This window comes from Mus caroli, unplaced genomic scaffold, assembly GCF_978045245.1.
Source record: "Mus caroli unplaced genomic scaffold, Mus_caroli_1 scaffold_4, whole genome shotgun sequence".
In the NCBI taxonomy this organism is placed as follows: Eukaryota; Metazoa; Chordata; class Mammalia; order Rodentia; family Muridae; genus Mus; species Mus caroli.
The window spans coordinates 41,108,692-41,130,703 of record NW_028227259.1 but is presented as its reverse complement, the minus strand read 5'-3'; the positions used below and the strand labels follow the sequence as shown (position 1 = coordinate 41,130,703).

Here is a 22,012-nt window from a genome sequence, read left to right as displayed (position 1 = left end):
CGAGAAAAGCCACTACCACTGAGCACTAGGTCTGTAGTGTGCCAACTTAAGGACCCTGAGCGAAAGGACCTTCATATCTCTTTCACGGGTGAGTAAAACTACTACTGAGAGAAGCTACTAGAAATTGTGTCAATTTTTTGAAAAAGGTGGGGCAAACTGTTCCCATGGGGCTTTAATTTATGCAGTTAAAAAGCATCTGAAATTTATGGCGGAGATTTATGGCATCTACATGGGAGCACTAGTGTGAATATTCTGGTCAGCGTGCAAAAGACTGGCTCTTTCTAAGGGACACTGGGGAGTTAATCGTGTAGGATTCAGGGATGTTAGAGGCCAGTAGAGAAAATTAAACTGGCTAGGGTGGTGTGCAGTAAAGAAATACAGAGATAGGGCAAGGCTGACTGGGTGCAAAGGCTCATAGATGTCCTTCGACCATGTGTTCTTGGCATAGTTCAAAGAACTCCTGAAGGCATAGCTTTCAAGGGCCTGCAAGAGCTAAATCCATACCGTTCTTCCTTCTCTTCCCCAAACATCCATAACCCCTGTCCCCCTTCTCAGAGCCTTTGTGCATGCTCCTCCCGCTGCTGCTAAGGTCTCTTTTCAACTGCAGACCACCAGAAATCCTTGTTCAGGAGCCGTTCACAGCCCCAGGGACAACCGTCCTGCTTTTGCACTCTTTCCAGTTTCTTTTGCCCAGGGACAACCGTCCTGCTTTGCACTCTTTCCAGTTTCGTTTGCCCTTGGCAAACACCATTACCGTACAGGTTTGTGCAGCCACAACCCTGCCCAAAGGAAATGTCAGCCAACCTCCTCTGGCTGCAGTTCTCACCTCTTAACATCCAAAGACTGGCTCATTCACAGCTCTCCTACAGCTGGAGCAGTTTACAACAGGAAGGCTCGTAGTTTCTGAATGCTGAGTGACAGAAATCTGATTAGCCTTGCTGGAGGTTAGTAGCAGGAGGGTGTGGTGGCATTTACCTCTAATCCCAGCATTTGAGAGGCAGAGGCACAATGCGGTTCCTCTGAGGCAGAGGCCAGCCTGGTCTACACATTGAATTCCAGGCTAGCTAGGGCTACATAGAGACCTTGTCTAAAGCAAAACAAGTCTGATCGGGTCAAGCTGTCAGCAGGGCCATGCTCTCTCCAAAACTTTAAAGAAAAGTGGGTCCTTTTTGGCTTTTGCAGCTTCTGATCACCACTGCTGGTTTGACTGACTATGTGACCGGTCTCTGCCTGTTTTCAATGCTGTCTTCTGTGTCTGGATACCTTTCCTGGCATCTCATTCCTCTTGTCTTCTGCCAAGGACACCTTCCATATTGGTCAAAGGCCCACCCTAACGACCTCCTTCTAATGTGGTTTCCTGCACAAAGACTATTTCCTAATAAGGCCACATTCACGGGGACCATGACAGAGGGCTTCAACATCTTTCTGTGGAGCATAATTCAGTCCACCTCAAAGAGATCTGGAACAAAAAAGTCCTTGGGCGAAGTATTCTAGAGGGTGGGGGAAGAGGCTGAGGATAGCAGCATCCGAAGGGTACAGTTTAGAATGTCTGTTGAACTCTTTCCTGCTCGCCATCAAAAGACCCTGGAGGAGCAACACTTCAACCTTCGTGGTTTCATGAATCCTAGTCTATATCCCCGCCTGGCCCTTTCCCAGGCTGCAAATATCCCTTCTCTGCAAACCACTTTACCTTACCACACTGGGGATTCTGAGAACTGTGAGAATTATCAGTCTCTTCTCAACAGCCAGGGACTGTGACAGTCTAGACCAGTGGTGCTCAACCTTCCTAACGCTGTGCCCCTTTAATACCGTTCCTCATGTTGTGGTGACCCCCAACTATAAAATTATTCTATAACTGCAATTTTGTTACTTCTGTTATGAATCGTGATGTAAATATCTGATATGGGACCCCCAAAGGGGCCGTTACCCACAGGTTGAGAACCGCTGGACTAGATGCTCTTGTTGAACACAGACAGCTGCCTGTTGGAGAGGTCCTACTGTTGCCTGAATTTTGCATGAGAAACCAGGGATCCAGTAGGCTAGGAAGCAGGCCCATAGTAGCTCTATCTCCACAGAAGCTTCCAGACGATCCAAAAGCATCCTTCTGTCAATTCTGTGACTGAAGAAGGTGGGACTGTGGTGTATGGGTGGGGATGGAAAGGAGACACAACACTTGGAGCTAAAAGCTCTCTAGCACTGAGACTTCTGGTTCTCCTATGTATAACCGACTTTCCTTCCTTGTGTCACTAGAAGTTCTCAGGCATGATCAGGACATATTCCCAAAGTTCTACTCATCATTAGCCTACTCTTGAGGGAGACTCTGAACTTTGAACCTATTTGTTATTGTTCCCAGAGAGCGGGTCCTTTAGTTTATTTAGCAGGAGAAAGAGAAAAGAAGATACCCAAGATATAAGATACAATTTGCTAAACGCATGAAAGTCAAGAAGAATGAAGACCAAAGTGTGGACACTATGCCCCTTCTTAGAATTGGGAACAAAACACCCATCAAAGGAGTTACAGAGACAAAGTTTGGAGCTGTGATGAAAGGATGGACCATCTAGAGACTGCCATATCCAGGGATCCATCCCATAATCAGCTTCCAAACGCTGACACCATTGCATACACTAGCAAGATTTTGCTGAAAGGACCCAAATATAGCTGTCTCTTGTGAGACTATGCCAGGGCCTAGCAAACACAGAAGTGGATGCTCACAGTCAGCTATTGGATGTATCACAGGGCTCCCAATGGAGAAGCTAGAGAAAGTACCCAAGGAGCTAAAGGGATCTGCAACCCTATAGTTGGAAAAACATGATGAACTAACCAGTACCCCGGAGCTCTTGTCTCTAGCTGCATATGTATCGAAAGATGGCCTAGTCGGCCATCACTGGAAAGAGAGGCCCATTGGACTTGCAAACTTTATATGCCCCAATATAGGGGAATGCCAGGGCCAAAAGAATGGGAATGGGTGGGTAGGGAAGTGGGGGGGGGGGGTATGGGGGACTTTTGGGATAGCATTGGAAATGTAATTGAGGAAAATACGTAATAAAAAAATATTAAAAAAAAAGAGAGAGAAAAGAAGGATAGGTAGTGTCATGTTTTGAATATGCTTGGCCCAAGGAGTGGCACAATTTGGACATGTGGCCTTGTTGGAGTAGGTGTGTCACTATGGGTGTGGGCTTTAGACTCTCACCCTGGACGTCTGTATTCTGCTAGCAGCCTTCAGATGAAGATGTAGAACTCTCAGCTCCTCCTGCATCATGCCTGCCTGGATGCTGCCATGTTCCCATCTTGATGATAAAGGACTGAACCTCTGAACCTGTACACCAGCCCCAATTAAATGTTGTTCTTATAAGAGTTGCCCTGTGCGGAGCGGTGGTGGCACACGCCTTTAATCCCAGTACTTGGGAGGCAGAGGCATATGAATTTCTGAGTTCGAGGCCAGCCTAGTCTACAAAGGACAGCCAGGGCTATACAGAGAAACCCTGTCTGGGGGGCGGGGGGGGGGGGCGGGGGAGAGTTGCCTTGTGTCTGTTCACAGCAGTAAGACCCTAAAACAGGAAGATAGCTTATCACGGTGTGGTCAAAGGCATTGTCTCAAAGAGCAAGGCAAAGAATCTCTGCCCAGACTTTCTATGTCTGGTACCTGCTCTTTCAGGGGCTGGGGGCTTGCCCAGCAGCTGGCATTGTGACTACCTCTTCTTCCCAAACTCCGCTCCTCCAGGTTGGATTTTGCCAAAGCCCGCCATCTCTTTCCAGCATACAACTGATATCTAGGCGCTCATCTTTGCCACCCACCCAGAGGAAGGAACTGGAGTCCAGTCTTGGCTTCTTTTGCAGAGCTTTGAAGGAAACGTCTGCCTGTTGTCCATGAAGGATCTGCACTTCACAGTGATGCTGCTCCCATGCAACCATCTGTCCTTGCTGAGGGACAGTTTTGTATTTTGGGGAAGCAGCATCAAAGTCACTTATTGTGAGCCCACTAGCCATATGATTCCCTTCTTCCCTCAGAGTGGGACTATTTAAGACTGTCTTTTATCCAGTAGACTGTAGGTATGAACCTAATGTGAAAAGGGACCATTTACCTGCAGACATTGAAACTTAGGAGGTAGACACAAACTCCCACACACTAAATGAGCTCATAGCATCTTCTGACTGTCTCTCCATCAATCCTTTCCCTGCTGACTGTCACAACGTGCACGAGATGAGGCCTTAGACTTCAAATATGATCTTCCTTAGCTTTAGAAATGACTTCGTCGAAGCTTCTATGCCTAAGCCAGCTGCTAGCTGTATCCAAATCTAGGGCTGCAGGCCCATCTCCTTCACTAGGGCGCCCCTGGAAGCTGTGATGGCTGAAGACTTGAGCCCATTTGTAGTCGCTTCACTGACTTAACTGTAGAACTTCATGCTCCTTGAGGGCAAGCACCAAATCCACCCTCCGCAGGACCCAAGGAGGGCCAGGCGCCCATGGATATTCCATTGAACCCAAAGAGAAGCGCACTCAGTTCTTTGCAGAGGAAGCTGCAGAGCGTGCAGGACGGAGGGATGCAAACACTGCACCCAGTGGGTGCGATCGCCCCCAAGCTCAGACCCCACAGCCCAGGGGCAGTGAAGGGGCAACCTCAGGCGCCCGCCTCTCCGCTGCAGTCGCGCCGCATTGCGCACGCGCGCCGCCGGCCCGACTCCGCCCCCCCGGGTAGGGACCTACAGCGGGCGCGGCGGCGGCGGTCTGCGGGCGGTAGCCGGCGGTCTAGACGCCTGTCCGTCCGCTGGGATCTGGGACCGTGCGGTGCCGCGGCGTCCGGGTGAGTGGTGGTGCGGGGCGGTAGGGACCAGGGCGGGCGCGGCCGGGCGTGGCTCCACGGTTCCGCGTGCGCGCCTCAGGGCTAGGCGGATCGGGTCGGAGACCCACGGCCCACCCTGAGGCCTTTGTGCAGCGCCGGCTCAGCCCCGCGACTCGTCGCGCCGGGCGGTTGAGCCGGCTTTTTAAATGATGCCTCGGCCCCTAGCAGGAAGTGTCGTCAGGAGGCCATTTTTAAAGCCTCTCGGCCTCCGAGGCTGGCTTGACGCGGCTTTGGCTTTCAGCGTTTGGAAGACACCCCATCTGTGACCCGCCGGCCCTGAGGGGACGCGACGGTGCGAATCTTGCACTCGCACCTCGCTCAGCGCCAGAAGGCGCCCTGGCCTCGCCGGGGAGAGCGTGCATCCCTGCGAGCGCGCCAACAATAAACTTGAGGACCACGCTGGCATTGTCTTTGGAGCGGGTGTCGGGGTGGGCCTGTCCACAGAAGACCTGATTCTGGGTGGGATGAGTCTTGATGTCACCTTTTGCGGGACAGCTCCATCACAGCCTTTCAGTTTGATGCAGTTGCCCGGAGTTAAGAGATTGGGTGCAGATTAAGGCTAAGGAAAGGGTGCAGAAAAGGAGAAAGAACCAATGCAAAGTTTATGACCCGAAAAGGGAAAACCAAAAGATCGGAAATACCAAACTCCTCTTGTTTGTTGGGTATTTGATCTACCCTCATTAAATTCCTTCTGCTATTAAAAAATATAGAATACCAACAATATTTATCAATTTTTAAAAGTGAACCATCAAGCACGTTGTCCTATTGAAAAATAGCCTATCAACCCAAACTCAATGTTGTGTTTGAGCTCTTAAAACATTACACCTTAAGTTTAGAGTTGAAATCACCTTCGAAGACAATTCCCTGAGCTTGCAACACTTGCTACAGAAGAGTAGCCAGCTAGCTTGGGAAGGTGTCTCAGTCCGTCTAAGTCACACATACAAAGTTAAGCCCAGTCCAGGACTATACAGGAGAGTATGCCCTTCCCAAGGATTCTGGAAGCCCAGAGATATTTCTATGCTTGGAGTGCCATATTCAGCCTTTTAAATCGCAGGCATTATCCCTATCAAAGGCATGCATTTATTTAAGATATGTTTTTCTCTTGGATCTGTTATGTTAGCCCTGGCAGGGGCATCTGATGTGTCTGGCCCTGTTATGCTGGTGGCTGTGGACGAGTAATGGGAAGCTTTGTCTTCTCCTGGCTTCCTCTCAGATGGCAGTCATTAATTTTCAGCCCACTTAAAGAAAGCTATATTTTCTTTCTTGTCTATCTGCCATTAAGTAAGAGGGCCTGGGACAGTGTTTGTGCAAGAGGCAGAACAAAGGGCAGGTTCATAATTGTCACTGCGAGGGCTGCCATTTTCCTCAGGCACTCCTGTATCCTCTGAGTCAATGCAATGGCCGGCCTTTCATGACCAAGTCTGCTGATACTGTGGTAAGTGGGGGTCCTTCCCAGTGAGGATTCTCCCTGCCTTGATTGTTCCGAAAGTGCCTTTGATCTCCACTGCTTGCTGTTGCTACCCTGCAAACCCAGCCACCTGCAGAAAAGTGGCTGGAGACTATCTAATCCAGACTGTCCCTTCATGGGTGGGAGCGGGTGACACGGGGTAGCCTGGGAAGGATTCTGAATCAGTCTCGTGCCCCACTCCAGCAAGGAAGCCCTCCATTTCATTTAGGTTCCCAGGAAGCCCTCCTTTTTAAGCTTAGACTGGCTGCCATTGAGAAGCGTTTAGAAGGTTGATTTGTTTTGCCCTTTCTTCAATAAATGTATCCAAGAGACCACATCTTGCAGATCCCAGACTTACACCCAAGTGTCTGACTCTGTTGCAGGCCCATTGGCGCAGCCCTGGCTTCTGAGCATAGATGTCTACACCACAGGCCTGAAGTCCTGAGACTTGTCCTCGGTGGCTAACAAGGCCTGAAAGAAAAGGAAGAGCCACAGAGACTTGCCACACTCTTGACTTCTGGGCCTGGAAGAGCAGTGCCCAAGAGGCCAGGAATCCTGGCTGTGACCTCAGCTCACAAGACGGGAGTGTTAGCTGGACGCTGCCTGCCACCACTTTCCACCTCAGTGTGACCTAGAAAAGCCACATACCATCTCCTGGCCCTTCGTTTTAAAAGAAGCAGGTAATTGAAGTTTTGTTTCAAAGCATGTCTAGGACCATATGAGCCTGCTCCTACAGGCAGCCTTCATGACTAAGGCCAAGGTGCTGCCGCATCGGCAATCAGCCAGCAATTGAGAGCTACCTGATAACAGGGTCCACATTGAACTTGCCCATTTACTTCTGGCTCCACTTAGACTCCTTAGGGACAGCAACCCGTCCAGGGGTGGCCTAGCACAGTTCTCATCTGTGCTGTTTGCACTTATCCGTGCCCAGATCCTGTGGCAGGAGAACAGGGACATTCTGATGGCTGAGAGTCTACCTCTCAAAGACCTTGGTATTCCCAAGGTCGTGCTACACGTCAGGGGCAAAGCCTTGACTCTTACGCGTTTAGACACCTCACTACTCTAAAGGCAGTGGCCTGCCCCTACCTTCGGTGTGAGGTCTACAGAGTGGCAGTTTTTCTTGCCATCCCCACACTTTCCTAAAATTAAGGTGGTTCCCAACCCGAGTCGTATGTAAGAATCCTTTTCGAAGCCTTGTAGACTTATGTATGGATTCTGCCCTGCCACCACCTCAATTAGACTCCAGTCTATGAGAAATGGGACCCAAGCAGCAGCCTTTTCAAAGCCCCTGAGTAACTTCCTTTAAACATCGTGGGCTTATCCAGACCATATTTCTCTTAATATAGTCAAGGCCAATGTTTCCCGTTGTAGAAGGAAAGATTGCTTCTCTTTTATTAAACTATTCTACAAATTTTGGGACTTTTCTTTAAGGCCAAAAAGAGAATGAGGGAAATACAAAACAGTGTTCAGACTAAATATCTTCAGAGACCTTGGAGCCCTTTGAGTGTTTCCAATCTGAAGTTTGTACCTACTGTTTTTATTACCCCTTGGTTGTATTTGTGTCTGTGTGCGCCCATGGCACATGTGTGTGCACATACATTCGTGTGTCCTTTCTAAGGCTCATAAGCATGTTTGCTCATTAGTGACCTTATTTCTCACACTTAAATCACAAGCCTTGAACTTGAAGGACGCCAGCCTTACTCTCTCTTTCCTCATAAACTATTGGGAGGAGTGGCCCATAAAATCCCTTTGTCTTCTGGAGTAGAGTTCACAGCCACTTCCGCTGTCAACGGTGGGCGCTCGTAGCATCTGAGCAAGTCCTCTGTATGTGGAGCTTTACTGGACCTTACACTTAAAGAAGTCTTACCAAAATGTTGTCATTTCCTGGGCTCTCTGTTACTAGCTACTTGCATTTAGATTTTCTTTTCATTTATCTTCAAATTATCCTTTTTTACTACTGCAGAAACTCAGGCTAAGTTAGGTTAAAAGTCTAAAATCACATAGCTAGATAGCTAGCAAGCCAAAGGCCTGCTACCTGTCTATGGTTTCCCAAGGTCCTGTGCTCCGCACTCTTAAATTGTAGTCCCTGAGGGAGCAGACAGTCAGATAGATTGCCGCAGCCTCTGTTCTGTTGCCCCTGCAATACACCTGCCTTCAGAAGACAGTGAGACCCTGGGGGCGGTGCGTTTTATCTGTGGCATATGGACATGCCTCTTGTCATCGAGGTGACAGTCATCCTTAATCATTCCTGAGTGCAAGGTGGTTGGGCATGAAGAGCCCACTAAATGATTGACACTACCCATTCAGGCCTGCTTTCCCATCTGCTCAGTTCTGATTTGTAGTCATTGAAGCACTTGGCAAGGCGGTCGTTTTATTTAAAGGTCCAGAAGATGATATGCTGTTTGTAAGTCTAATGCTGGCATCTTCCCCGTCCAGTGTTAGCGACAGGCCACTAGCCACTATAGGCTCAAATAGAGGGGCAGGTGAGATAAGTCATAAACAGAAGGAATGCGTAGATATAGCTTGTGAGCGGCAGGCACACAGACTGGCAGTGAAGAGGGCGAAATCACTTGCCAAAGGACCCAGCCAATAAGGGCTGAAGAGTTAAGCTTCCAGCAGAATCCTTTGTTTTTCTTGGGTTCAGAAGCGAAATCCCTGCCTCCCCCCCCCCAGCCCCCCTTCTTGTGTAATGGGCGTGGGCAGAGCCACAGCAAAGGCAGGAGACCTGGACCAGAACGCCTACAAAAAGCTGTTTGATTTTTGCTTCCCAGTCATATTCAGCCGTGGGTGCGATACACTGTCCAGCTACGTTCTTTCCTCATTGACATGTAGAGGGGACATTGGCTGCAGACCTGTTGCATGGAGTGACTGTGCTTCCATAAGAGAGGGCAGGGAAAGGTAGCCTGATTGAGCAGCTGACACCTAAAGCCTAGGGTAATGTGTGCGTCCAACAGTGTCTTTTCTCTCAAGGTAACTTAACTACTTGCCCCAAAGCTGGCAAGTAGTTTCTACCTGGGTCAGTCTTGACTGTACAACCAAACAGTGTTTAAATGTAAAGGGAGGCTCAGCTATGTTCTAGAAAGAGCCACGACCAGGCAGTTCCGAAACCTACGCTTGGCTTATTTTCTTTATTAAGACTGTAAAGTAGCATCGAGTGAGACCTGGTGAACCAACTGCTTTCCTGAGACCTTCCACTGGCATTGTGGTGGTTGCCCTTACCCACCAACCCTGTGCTGTAGGCCAAGGAGCAAGCAGTGTGCCCCAGGTCATGCACCAGCCAAGTGTTGGCACTGCCGTTTAAAATCCTGCATTGTTTCTAGACTGATAATGTGAGAGCTGGCCTTACATGCTTGGCCCTCTCTGACCTGTTGAACACTAATAAGCATTTGGAAGCTGTATGCTTCCTTCTTAACAATGAATACAAACTTTCCTGTCCCTGACCAGCTTTGAGCATCTGTGAACTGAATCTTCAAGTTAAATTTTTCCCCTTGTGATCTTGCAATAAGTATGTAAGAAATCAATACAAAGCCGGGCGTAGTGGTGCACGCCTTTAATCCCAGCACTCGGGAGGCAGAGGCAGGTGGATTTCTGAGTTTGAGGCCAGCCTGGTCTACAAAGTGAGTTCCAGGACAGCCAGGTCTATACAGAGAAACCCTGTCTCAAAAAACCAAAAAACAAAAAAAAGAAGAAAGAAAGAAAAAAAGAAATCAATACAAGTATGCTCAAAATTAAAAAATTAAAAACACAACACAAAACAAACAAACAAAAACCTCACACATAGGGCACACAAGTACACTCCCATCCCTACCTCAGTGCAGGGAGTGAGGACATGGCACACAGAACTATTCCTATGTATTGGTACATGACAATTGGCTTTAGCTTTTGCTATAGATGATTCTATTGTTAAAGAGATCTTTATATGCTGCCAAGTCATTGATTATGGAAAACAGACAATGTTAAATGGATCTCCTTCTAGGCCATTAAGTTAATGGTACTGAGCCCTTCTGAGTTATAAGAAAGAAAGAAAGAAAGAAAGAAAGAAAGAAAGAAAGAAAGAAAGAAAGAAAGAAAAAATGGCGTCTTGTCCTAGGAGCTGTGACTGTGGAGGTCGGTGAACTTTGCCACTGATATGTTGGGTGCCTTCGGTGTTAAGTGCATCCATGTCCAGCCCTCTGTCTGCAGCGTCTTATGTCACCCTTGGCCCTCAGTCCATTGACAGTACCTTGCCAGAAGGATTCGGCTTCACAGGCAGCTGTGTGTGAATCACACAAAGGACTTGTGTGCAAGTGTCGATGCTCTCATTCAGGTGGACTGTACCTGAGAAGTGTCCCCATGTCCACCTCACCCACTGCCCATCTCCCATGCTGATGCTGCTTTCCCTTGGAGTATTAACACAGGACCTGTGTGCAGGGCAGTAGTGGCGTATGCCTTTAATCCCAGCACTTGGGAGGCAAAGGCAGGCGGATTTCTGAGTTCGAGGCCAGTCTGGTCTACAGAGTGAGTTCCAGGACAGCCAGGGCTATTCAGAGAAACCTTGTCTCGAAAAACAAAACAAACAAACAAAAAAATAAAAAACAAAACCCACTGGACCTATGTGCTATCTGGCACCCAGCTGCACAAGTTGCAAAAGCCAGCTAGGACTTTAAAGAAAGCCCCCTCTTTTCCACCATGAGAGGGGAAGCGGCAATGGTATACTGAGGATAGTCTTAAAAATGTAGCCACTGAAATGGTTTATAGCCTAGATGTCTGGCTTCTCTCTGCAAGGATGGGTGCTGACAGGTTCACGCCTGTTCTCAAGGATTCTTAATTTAAAATACAAGTTGTCTCCAACTTGATCGTACTTCTGGGTTTGTTTGTTGACATTTTATCAAGCGGGCCATATGCAGCACAGCATTCTTGTGATGTCAGGTGGCAGCTGTGACCTGGAACTGGTGGTCAGCCATGCTGTCACAAGTGTAAGCCATCAGTACTGCACCATGAACTGGATTCAGTTCACGGAATGACTTAGTTATTTTATGTAAACTATCTAGCTGTGTGCTAGCTAATGTAAGTATTCTTAGTTGTAAATGGGCTATGCTCTGTTATGCAGTGCTGTAGGCAAGTGTGTTGAACTTGTATTTCTCTTAGGATAGTCTCAGGTTTCAGTGGGTTATAACCCCCTTGGAAGTTAGGGAGCTTAGATGGTTTTGCAGAGATGGTATCACAGGACCCTCTTGTTCCTCAAATACTCAAGAGCTGGCCTGATTCTCTAGGAACACTGCTTCAGGATGCTCTCTGCTTCTTACTGATGGTCATGACCCTGCTGGCTAAATCTATTTAAACATTTAAAAGGATTGGGAGCCTCCAAGATGTGAAGGGACCTGGCCAAGAACACGGTAAAAGTGTTGAATCTTTGAGGCTGTGGAGATATGAAAACCTGAAGGGAGCTTTGCAGGTGGTAACTACTTATAGTTAACTTTGGTTACTACTTATAGTTAACTTTGGTTAACTATAACCAATAGTATATTTGGTAACTACTTATAGTTAATGTTCATGTAATGAGGTGATGCATTGAAACCATCAGTAAACAAGCTGTGCAGGGCAAGCGCTTAAATGAGTGCACCACCAGCACCACTGCTACCCATGTTATAAGGCTCTGAGGCTGGTAGATGAGAACAGCCATTGCCATGGTGATTGGGTGCAGATCTTCAGGACAGGACTGAGAACCAAGAACTGCCTGGCATGAGAAGGGCTGTGCAGGTTACTAGCTGGGCCCAAGACTGAGTCCTCTGTTTGCCTGCAAGTCAGAGTGGAAGGGGAGTTACAGGGAGGCATCTTCCTTTTTATTTCAGGGTGAATCATTGACAGTGAACACATAATTCTGCCTGAAGAGGGAAAGATGGGGGGAGGGCTTAGAGTAGCCAGTGTTTAAAGGACTTAAATGAGTCTGGAAGCTAGATTTCAGCTGCCTGCAGGCTTTTTGTCAGGGTTACCTGGTGCCTTAATTGATGCTGTGTTAACAGCCTCCTCTGTGCTAAGAGGGAATACACCTCTGGAATGTCTGTGTTTGCATGGCTCTTAGGTTCCTCCAAGCTTCGGGACCTCTGGACATGAGCTCTATACCGACGTCAGCCTCTGCATCCTATGGTCCTGTGGTTGTCCAGGCCGTACTTGCACTAAATGGCATCTGCATGAAATTGCTGGGGAGAAAATGTTGAAGATACTCGTGTTCTTAAATTATTATAAAGTCTTATTTCAGAGACCAGCAGCTTCAGGCTGAGAAACCTAATCAAGGCATTTATCCTATAGATGAGCAAACACATGCACATAGGTCACTGCTTGAGGTCACTTTGTGTGTGGCAGGAGTTCTAGGGGTCACCCTGTCTCCTTTCTTTTTTTTTTTTTTTTTTTTTTGGTTTTTTTCAAGACAGGGTTTCTCTGTGTAGCCCTGGCTGTCCTGGAACTCACTCTGTAGACCAGGCTGGCCTCGAACTCAGAAATCCGCCTGCCTCTGCCTCCCGAGTGCTGGGATTAAAGGCGTGCGCCACCACGCCTGGCTTCCCTGTCTCCTTTCACATGTGCCAGTTTAGAGATCTGGGAAGTAAACAGTATGTCTGCTTCCCCTCCCGATGCCCCTGAAAGGCCTCTTTCTGTCTACACCAGAATCCAGTGGAGTAGGAAGGCTGGTCTCCGCTGCGAGTTAGGCGCATTCACATGTTCTGTACAAGCCACAGTTCTTCCTCTGACATACGTATATGCTTGAAAGGTGAGATAGCACTTGCGGCACCCAAGGCCTTTGTTTCCTTGGTGCTGCGTGTAGCGTCAGGGCTTGGCTACATGCTTGTAGTTGCTTTGGATGAAGATAACCATTATTCACCAGAGCTGGACAGGAAAGAAAAGACTGCAGGTGAGGTCACAGCTTGTCCTTAAATGCAGGGTCTCCAGTGTTTTTCAAAGCTGCCTTTAAAGGGTTTTATACCACATCTGAATGTGCAGCAGAGAGGCCTGTGCCTGCCCTGATCTGACCTTTCAGACTGGCTTTGTGGAGCTCTTGGCTTGACCATCCTGTGACAGAAGGAGTGGCCAGGTCTCCCTCACTTTCCTACCCATCACCAAACCCTTGAGTGTCTGAGTGCATCCTGCCCTGTGGAGACAATCATCTTTGCAGCTCTGTGGCTGCATGAAGTGTCCTCGGTTCTCATTGCTGGATGAAAACATGGGGGAAATTGCTCAAATGATGCCAGGTTTGTTTGTTTGTTTGTTTGAGATCATGAAAGGCCAGCTTCCAGTAGACTCCAAGCAAGTGTTGTTGGGCTCCTAGTTTGTATCTTCTGAGAAAAGTGTCTGTACATTATATACTCTCAACCACTGTATAATATGTTCATGAGAATGGATAGGCTTCCTTGTTCTACGTGTTTCCTTCACCTGTTCTAATCCAAAGCATCGTAGCCTGCCGATACACTCTAGTCCTCCCAGATCCACTGGATGCTGTTGTTGGGGTAGAAATCAGAGCCTATCATTCCATTGATCCAGTCTCTCTCTCAGCTCTCTGTCACATATACAGGAGGAGCCCTTGTCCTGTGTCCCATTCTGACCAGTCTACAAGCCCCACCTCAGCTGATTCTCCAAGTGCCCCAGGCCCACTTCTTACAGATCTTACCTTCTCTCTGCTTGACACATCCTTTTTTCTGGACCCCCATAGACCTCAGTCCCTGGCTAGCACAGGTCTGGGTGTCCTCCCTTCACCCAGCCCCACAGCCACCCTGCAGGAGCTCTTGTGTCCTCTTTACTGTATCTTTTTGATACTCCTTTCTCAGTTTTGGGTGTTTGTGTGTGTGTTTTTTAACTGCCATTTAACAAATAAACAAACGAACCACTCTCCCAAATGTGGGCTTCATAACGGGAAGACAGTGATTTGCCCATTTTTAAGCATTCTTAAATTCATTGCATGTGTACCCATGCCACAGAACATGTGTGGCAGTCAAAGAACAGCTTTCAGGAATGGGTTCTCTCCTGCCTGACTGACAGTGTTGGTACCAAGTGTATTTACCCATTGAGCCATCTCTTTTTTTGTTTGTTTGGTTTTTTTGTTTGTTTGTTTTTTTTTTTTTTTTTGTTTTTCGAGACAGGGTTTCTCTGTATAGCCCTGGCTGTCCTGGAACTCACTTTGTAGACCAGGCTGGCCTCGAACTCAGAAATCCGCCTGCCTCTGCCTCCCGAGTGCTGGGATTAAAGGCGTGCGCCACCACGCCCGGCTTTGAGCCATCTCTTGATCAGTGCCCTCCAGCTCACAGACAGAGAGCCTAGCACTTGGTGGAGGCCCCTGAAGATGAGAGAGAAATCACTATGTTTGAGCCGATGGTGTTGGCTTCACTTGTGGAAGCAAAAGCGAGTGTGTGAGTGCATGGGTTGACATAACAAAGGTGCACATGCGAATGGCCAACTGTAAGCCCTGGCTCTACCACTTGGTAATTCACACATGAAAACTAAGTTGGCATGTCCTTATGATGTTTTGCAAGGCTTATATGAAGCTACCTCTGAAGTTGCTAGCATGCACTCACATCAATTAAACAAAGCATTCCCTTGTCAAAGGTGATCCTGAGCTCCCGTCATGTCCTTCCTCCAGGTAGCTCAGGTTCATGGTTGGTCTAGAGAAAGAGACTTCAGCACCTGAGCCAGAGAATGTTTTTAGTTTAGGCTTGCAGCATGGTTGTATTTGCATTGCTGCAGCAAAGTAGTTTAGTATCTGTGGGGATTCTGTGTCCACTGAGCCATTACAACACAGTAGAAGTGATGGTAGCTTAGCTAACCCTCGAGCCTCTGTACTAATCATTCCTTATGTCTTTTTTTTTCCCCTGTAGTGTTGCCTGGAAACAGAATTGAAAGCATTCATATTGTGGCTCACATATTCCTGTAAAAGGACATAAAACGTGATTGATTATTAAATATTTACCACGAAGTGCCTGCTGCTCCACCAGTCACTGGATGTGGGAGGATGCCTGCAGAAGGTTTCATTGAGTGACATCTTTCTGATTTTCAGGTGGCTATGTGCATATGCAGATAAGGGAGATGAAGGATATTGGAGAACAACTCTATACCACACAAGTGAATGGGGGACCCAGTTCCTTGACCATGTCCCCCAAACAACCTAATAGAGCAACTCGGACGGAGAGACAGGAAGCTCAGACCCTATTGTACCAAGGTTCAGAGGCAGAGGCTGCCACAATGACAATTGCCACTTGTGTACAGTGCAAAAGTGTTCACAAGATCCCCACTCAAGACTTGAGGAAAGGCCCTGGGCAGAGCCAAGACACTTACGTCTGCTTTAAGTGCAGCCTTCGAGCAGTGCCTACCCAGCTGCACTTTGTGAACAACAACGCTGGTGCTGCGCATGTCAGAAATGAAACGGAAACCATCTCGAGTCCTGTAAATAAATTTAAGGTTAGGAACTTCAAGCCAGGCAAATACTACTGTGATAAGTGTCGCTTCTCTACAAAGGACCCGCTGCAGTACCGAAAGCACACACTGCAGCACGAGGAGATCAAGTTCATCTGTTCCCACTGCAGCTACATCTCATACACGAAAGGGGAGTTCCAGAGGCATCTGGTGAAGCACACGGGCATCTTCCCTTATCGCTGTGAGTACTGCGACTATGGTGCTATTCGCAATGACTACATTGTCAAGCACAGGAGGAGGGTCCACGAGCGGGCTGGGGCCAAGCGGCCATTCAAAACGGTGGCCAAGCTGGAACCCAAGAGAACCAGCATCTCAAAGCAAAGCATGGAACTCTCAAAGGCCCCCAGTCCCAGGGCTGCCTTCCAAAACAAGTTGTCGGACCAGCTATCTCGGTTCTCTCTCCATGCGAACAAAGACAAAACACACAACCTGATGTTATTACCCGAGCTAAAGAAGTACCAAAAAGATGTAGTGTGTATTCCCAACAAAGTGACCCTGTCTGAGCCCAGGGAGGTGAGCCTGTTGGGGAACAAGAATGTTGAGGTTGAAGTGCTGTCCCCCTCAAAGGAACCTGTGCATCCAGGGATGCCGCTGACTGTTATGGCACCCTCAGAGCTGGTGGTCCCCACCAACTGTCTGGCCCAGTTGATGGACGTGAAGGTTGTCAATGGCGCTCAGCAGCTTGTGCTTAAACTGTTTCCGTTGGAAGAAAACGCCCGCCTGGAAACGAGCCGAGGAGATGGAGGCACTTCCGAGTGTCTGAGTACCGAGAAGGGCTTAGGGGAACAGAAAAAAAGGCTTTCTACAGAAGCATCGAGGTCACTAGCCGTGGAAGGGAATGCTGGAGACTTTGTGGGCCTGGATCGTCTGCACTCTTTGGTTCAGAAACAGCTTAAAAATGTGAAGTGGGTGAAGTCTTGCAATTTTTTCATGCCCAATTCTGGTGTACACAGTCACCAAGAATCTTTCCTCGGTTCCAATACAATCAAGGAGTTACAGAAATCTCCCAGTTTGTGTCCACCTAGAGCCCTTCCTTCTGCTGCCATAAAAAGTCACTCTCCAGCCTCTGTACAAAATAGTGTTTCCTATGGTCCTGGGGCCACAGTGAGCCATTTCTTGAGTAAAGCAGCTGTTGCTTTTGCTGATGACAGAAGAGGGGCCCGCAGTGACTCCCAGCAGCTCCTGCCGCTTTCCTCGTTGCCTTCAAAGGTTCCCTTCTCTGGAGAGAAGGGCTTATTGCCTGTAGGTGAAAGTGACTTAGAAGCGAGGAATAGGATTAGTCGTCCTGAAACATTGGTTTCCTCTGATAGGAAGCTGGAAGACAAGCAGATGGAAAGCAAGGCAGTGGGAAATACAGGCCAGGTTTCCTCTGTGCAGAATAAAGAGTATTTACACATAAACATAACTGGAGAAGAAAAAGCGAGGTCCCAACAGCCTGGGGATCAGCCTGTGCAGCCCAAGACTTCTGAAACAGCAGGTACCACATTTGAAGGCCCAATCATCTCGTCAGTGTTTTCGCTGAGCTCTGGATCTGAAAATGTGCCGGAGGGCATTAAATGGAATAGTTCAACAACCAAAATAAAGTCTATTGAGCTGCTGCGCAGAAAGATAGCTCAGTTGATTGAATCTTGTGGCAAGCCTTCCTCTTTGTCTGCCAATAGTGCTCATCGACGTTCCATAGGTCAGGCACCAAAGCTGACTTCAAAAGCAACTCCCAAGGCTATTCAAGAGATGAGTGTGTCCCTTACTGGCCCTGGCCCTACCCCTGGCCCTTCTGTGGGTCCTCTCCAAAAACCTCCAAACGAGGACAGTATTACTGGCAGCAGACAGCTTGTTCCACAGCAAATCTGTCCCCAGTTTGTCAGTGCTAATGATGGAAAAATGGAAAACAGAGTGACCAGAAAGACTCCTGTTGCTACTCCAGTGCTGATCCCCAAAGGGGCTGTGTTGAGGGTCCTTAACTCTTCTGAAGATGCTCACATCATAGAGGCCACCTGTGACACACCTGTTAGCATACCTTGCAGCGAAGCCCAGTTAGCAGGAACACTTCCATTCTGCCCTATGCAACAGACAGGCTCGGGCTCCCAGCCCTTGACATGCAGAAGTGGAGCAGCAGACATGTCCCCAGGTCTGGAGACATCTCTTCGGCCCAAATCTAGAAAAGAGGACCCAATCTACAGTGCCACTGCTAAGAAAATGGTCCCTGTGTACAGCACAGCACCAGGAAGCAGTGACTCCATCAGGCAAGGAAGGCCAATTTCTAGAAACCTAACTGTAAGCAAGAATAAAACCAAGCAAGTGAACTCAGCCAAGAAGAAGAACAAGATGCAGGCCAATCCCGGCCGTTATTTCAAAGACCCCTCCTTTTTTCAGGTGGCAAGGCAGCTGCGCCTCATAGCTGCCAAACCAGATCAGTTGATTAAATGTCCCCGTCGGAACCAGCCTGTCATTGTGCTAAATCATCCTGACGTTGACTCCCCCGAAGTGACCAATGTGATGAAGGTAATCAACAAGTACAAAGGCAATGTCCTCAAGGTTGTCCTGTCTGAAAGGACTAGGTGTCAGCTGGGTGTCCGGCGGTACCATATGCGGCTGACCTACCAGAATGTGGCAGAAACTAACCACATGAAGAGGCAGATGATGTTGAAAATGAAACTGAAGAAGGTTCATAAAAACAACTATCAGGTGGTGGGCTCGTTGCCGGATGACCCTGCCCAGTGTGTCTTTAAGTGCTGGTTCTGTGGGAGGCTCTACGAAGACCAGGAAGAGTGGATGAGTCACGGCCAGAGGCATTTGATAGAGGCCACCAGAGACTGGGATGTCCTCTCTTCCAAGGGCAAATGAGTGAAACTTGGGTCTTTGAAATTTGATTTTCTTCTAGTTTTCATGGCTTAGGGTCGCACCCTAGACCTTTGATGCAGTAGAAGAAAGGGAGTTGCTTATTCCTTAGTGTCACCATAGAAGGGTGAGAGCCCTGTCCTTACCTGAGCTCTGTGGCTGGACCAGGGAAAGGTGGGAGCCCCTGAAATTCTACTGGTTTTGATTGAAAGGATGTAATGTTCTCCACAGGTTTTCAGTGGGATCTGAGGCCTTCCTCGCTTAGTTCTTATTTTTCTGAGTAGACACATCTTTCATAATCCACTTAGAGGGGGCAGGTTTATGATTGACACACTTTTTGGATAAATGCTGCTGAAGGGTTAAGCCTGTCTTGGTGCACACATCCACTTTGATTTTGCTTTACTCTTCTAGAATAGTTGCTATGTAATAGAAAGTACATTTTTCTACTTGCTGGGTCATCTTAAATCTGGTTAGAGAGCTGTACTTGGCCCCTCCCACTGTGAGTTCTAGCTGTGCTCTGCAGAGCCGGGAGCTTTGCTTTCACTGGGCATGGATCAGCAACAGTTTTTAGGAGAAGAAAAGACAGATTTTCAGTATTTAGCTTTTGCTTGCTTTTAAAATATAATTGGTGGATAATAGTTGGGTAGGGGATACATAATTGGTTTTTTTTTTTTTTTTGGTTTTGTTTTGGATAAAGAAGGAAAAAAATATATAAAATCAAGTCCTGTTCTTTGCATCTAATACTCCACCAAACATAAATAATGGCCATTTTAAATTGTGAAGGAGCAGATTCATTAAAAAACAGATTGGCCTCAATGGTGCCATTCCAGGTGGACTTGAAAGCAGGCTGTGTGGGGTCTGCTGTGACTGGCTCTTCACCTCGGGACTCAATGCAAAGCCTGAGAGTGTGCCAGCACACTCTTGAGCATAGAATCATAGGGCTGCTCCCCGGGCCAGATCTGTTCTCCTTTTGCCTGTTCCTGAGCAGGCCTTCCTGGGGAAGAGCCTAGTCTCCGTGCACATTTTTCCTCATGAACACTAGCAACTGCAGGAGTCAACAACATGGAAAGAAAACCACAATTGTCTGTGGAGGCTTTAAGAACACTACCCCTGTTTTCAGTGATAGGAACAGGCTGCTCCTAGCTTAGCCACAGATGTTCCTCTCTTGCTTACAATTCCTAGGAGGACTGCCCCTCCTCCAAGAGGTGTTAAAACTCAGCGATCTACAAGGCACCTTTGCACATTAGGAGAAAGTTTATCTCCTACATGGGTAGGGCTTCCTGGGCAAGAGCAAAGGGCACTAACCAGTGACCAGCCAGTGACCTTGAGAGTGTACATCCTTGGGGGGACTTAGTGATGGATGCTGTGAGGGGAGCAGGGGGAGGGGTGGTTAGATCTGAAAATGGTACCAGTGACTTCTAATCTCTGGATGACTTCCGGACTTTGCCTTTTCACGTGGCAAGTCTTAGTTCATCCTCTCACAGTTGGGATACACCTTTTAAGCTCGTTTTCATTATACATACTTGGCTTTTCTTGGGTACAGTTCAGTACCTGATTGTTTTGTTAATTGATAATTTTAATTTAAAAGTTGCATTTTTATATATGTGTATATATGTGTACACATATAAATATTTTTTACCATATGCAAATTGCAACAGCTAATTTTCTGATTTCCTATTTTATAATGATACATGAGCTGGGGAAATATAAAGCTTTTTATATTCTAGAAATAATTTATTTTGAAAGAACATTTTTACAATGGTTTCATCTCATTTTTAGAAAATGAAAGCACAGTAACTGGTGGGACCTGATTCCCATGAGCAACCGGGAATAGCCAGCCCCTGCGGGTCACTGTATTGCGGCATTTCGTCTTGCCTGCTGTTCCGTGGCCATGTGATGCCAAGCAGTCTCAAGTCTGATCTGTGGTGCAGCCTGGTAACCCTCCCGCTCAAACTTGAATCTCATGTGGCAGGAGGGGCTGTGGGATCCGCTCGTTGCCCTCACTGCCGCACAGCTCCCCACCCCACCCACCCCACCCCCGATGACTAGACCAAGAGCTGCCACAGATCAGCGTCAACAGAATCCTTACACTCTGCTGCAACAGCTGCTGTTTTCAAGTATTATCTAAACTAGCTAGGACTTGTATGGAGCTGGGGTTAGTGGGCAGAATAGGTAGCGAGTTTTGGGGGGATTTTCATAACTCCAGTCCTTGTTGAGGAACTCGGAGGGCTCCTGGAAGCCCTTAGCGTGGGAAATGAGAAAGTGACTGACTTCTCCAACAGAGTTTTAGACATAAGTTTATCATGTAGGTAAGAGTGTGGAAGGACTCCATTTCCCATGGGTTGGAAGGAGGACAGAAATGGGATACTTCCTTCCATAGTCTTACCTTGACATCGAAGGATCTCTAGTCATTAAATTTTGTTGATAGTACTTATGAAATTATTTTAAACTTATTTTTTAATCTAGTTTTTCTTACTTTGGGGGACCAGAAACGAAAGGATCTTCTTATATTTATGATATAGGCAAGTAGAGTTAAAAAAAAAAAATTAAACCTCTGTCTCTTAAGTGTCCTCTCAGTAGATTATATTTTATTCAAAATTTTATCTCTAGCCCAGAACATTTTGTGAGCCCCCATCATAGGTCACACATAGTTGACATAAACTAAACACGACGTATTGACCCTCCAAAGTTCCATCCCCCATTCTTTAGAATTTACATAAGCCACCCGGAAGATGAAGGTACGGTGTTGCTCAGCCTTCAGAAGGACTTTTGAATCTGTGAATGTCTTTATGAGCAGAAAAGAAAACTTTGTCTTACCATGTCAAGCATTACAGCTCCCGTGTGAACAGTTTGTGTGTCTGCCGCTCTGGTTCGGAAACATGTTTGTATATAGATAGAAAAGTTGGCATCTGTTTTGTTTAAATAAAGCAACTTTTAAGATCTTCACTGCTCTCTCATTTCGGACATTAAACGGGGCGGCTTCAGAGTGCAAAGTCTTGCAGGTGCTCCTGATGGGAGGGTGGTGTTGCCCACAGTACAAGCATTTAGTTCTACCAGGATATGAGATACCTTGCCAGAAATGCAAGCCCTGATTTGAACCCACACAACCCTTCTGTTTGGCTTCACTTCACAAAAGAGTGATTTCCTACCAAGCCCATTGGCCCCTGTGGCCTCTCAAGGAGGGGGATTTGAGGTGAGAAAGATCTAGTTGTCAGGCAGCTTCCCTGAGGCCGTGGTAACACTGCTACTATCTTTGGTCCAAATCAGCAGCCCTGTACTTGATAAAACATAAACCTGGGAAGAAGGGCCTTGCTATTTTAAAAGTATTGATAATCTCATTGCTCCCTTGCTCTTGGGAGAACTGAGCTTGAGGTAAACATTGGCCAAATGAAGGGGAAAAAATTATTTCCATGCAACAGTTTTTCTAGCAAATTCATTACCTAATAGGAAT

At 47.4% G+C, this 22,012-nt stretch overlaps 1 protein-coding gene across 1 annotated transcript; it reads left to right on the top strand.

Moving 5' to 3' along the window:
* Positions 1–4,702: 4,702 nt before the first annotated feature.
* On the top strand, positions 4,703–21,502 carry Znf518b (zinc finger protein 518B). Its single transcript, XM_021163113.3, has 3 exons — positions 4,703–4,802; positions 6,672–6,968; positions 15,129–21,502. Exon 3 carries the CDS (start codon positions 15,322–15,324, stop codon positions 18,565–18,567), a length of 3,246 nt encoding a protein of 1,081 aa, XP_021018772.1. The 5' UTR covers positions 4,703–4,802; positions 6,672–6,968; positions 15,129–15,321; the 3' UTR covers positions 18,568–21,502.
* The last annotated feature ends 510 nt before the right edge of the window (positions 21,503–22,012 follow it).

What these genes read in the sequence shown, in the direction of transcription:
- Znf518b (XM_021163113.3), top strand. Translation starts at nt 15,322, where the DNA reads ATGCAGATAAGGGAGATGAAGGATATTGGAGAACAACTCTATACCACA.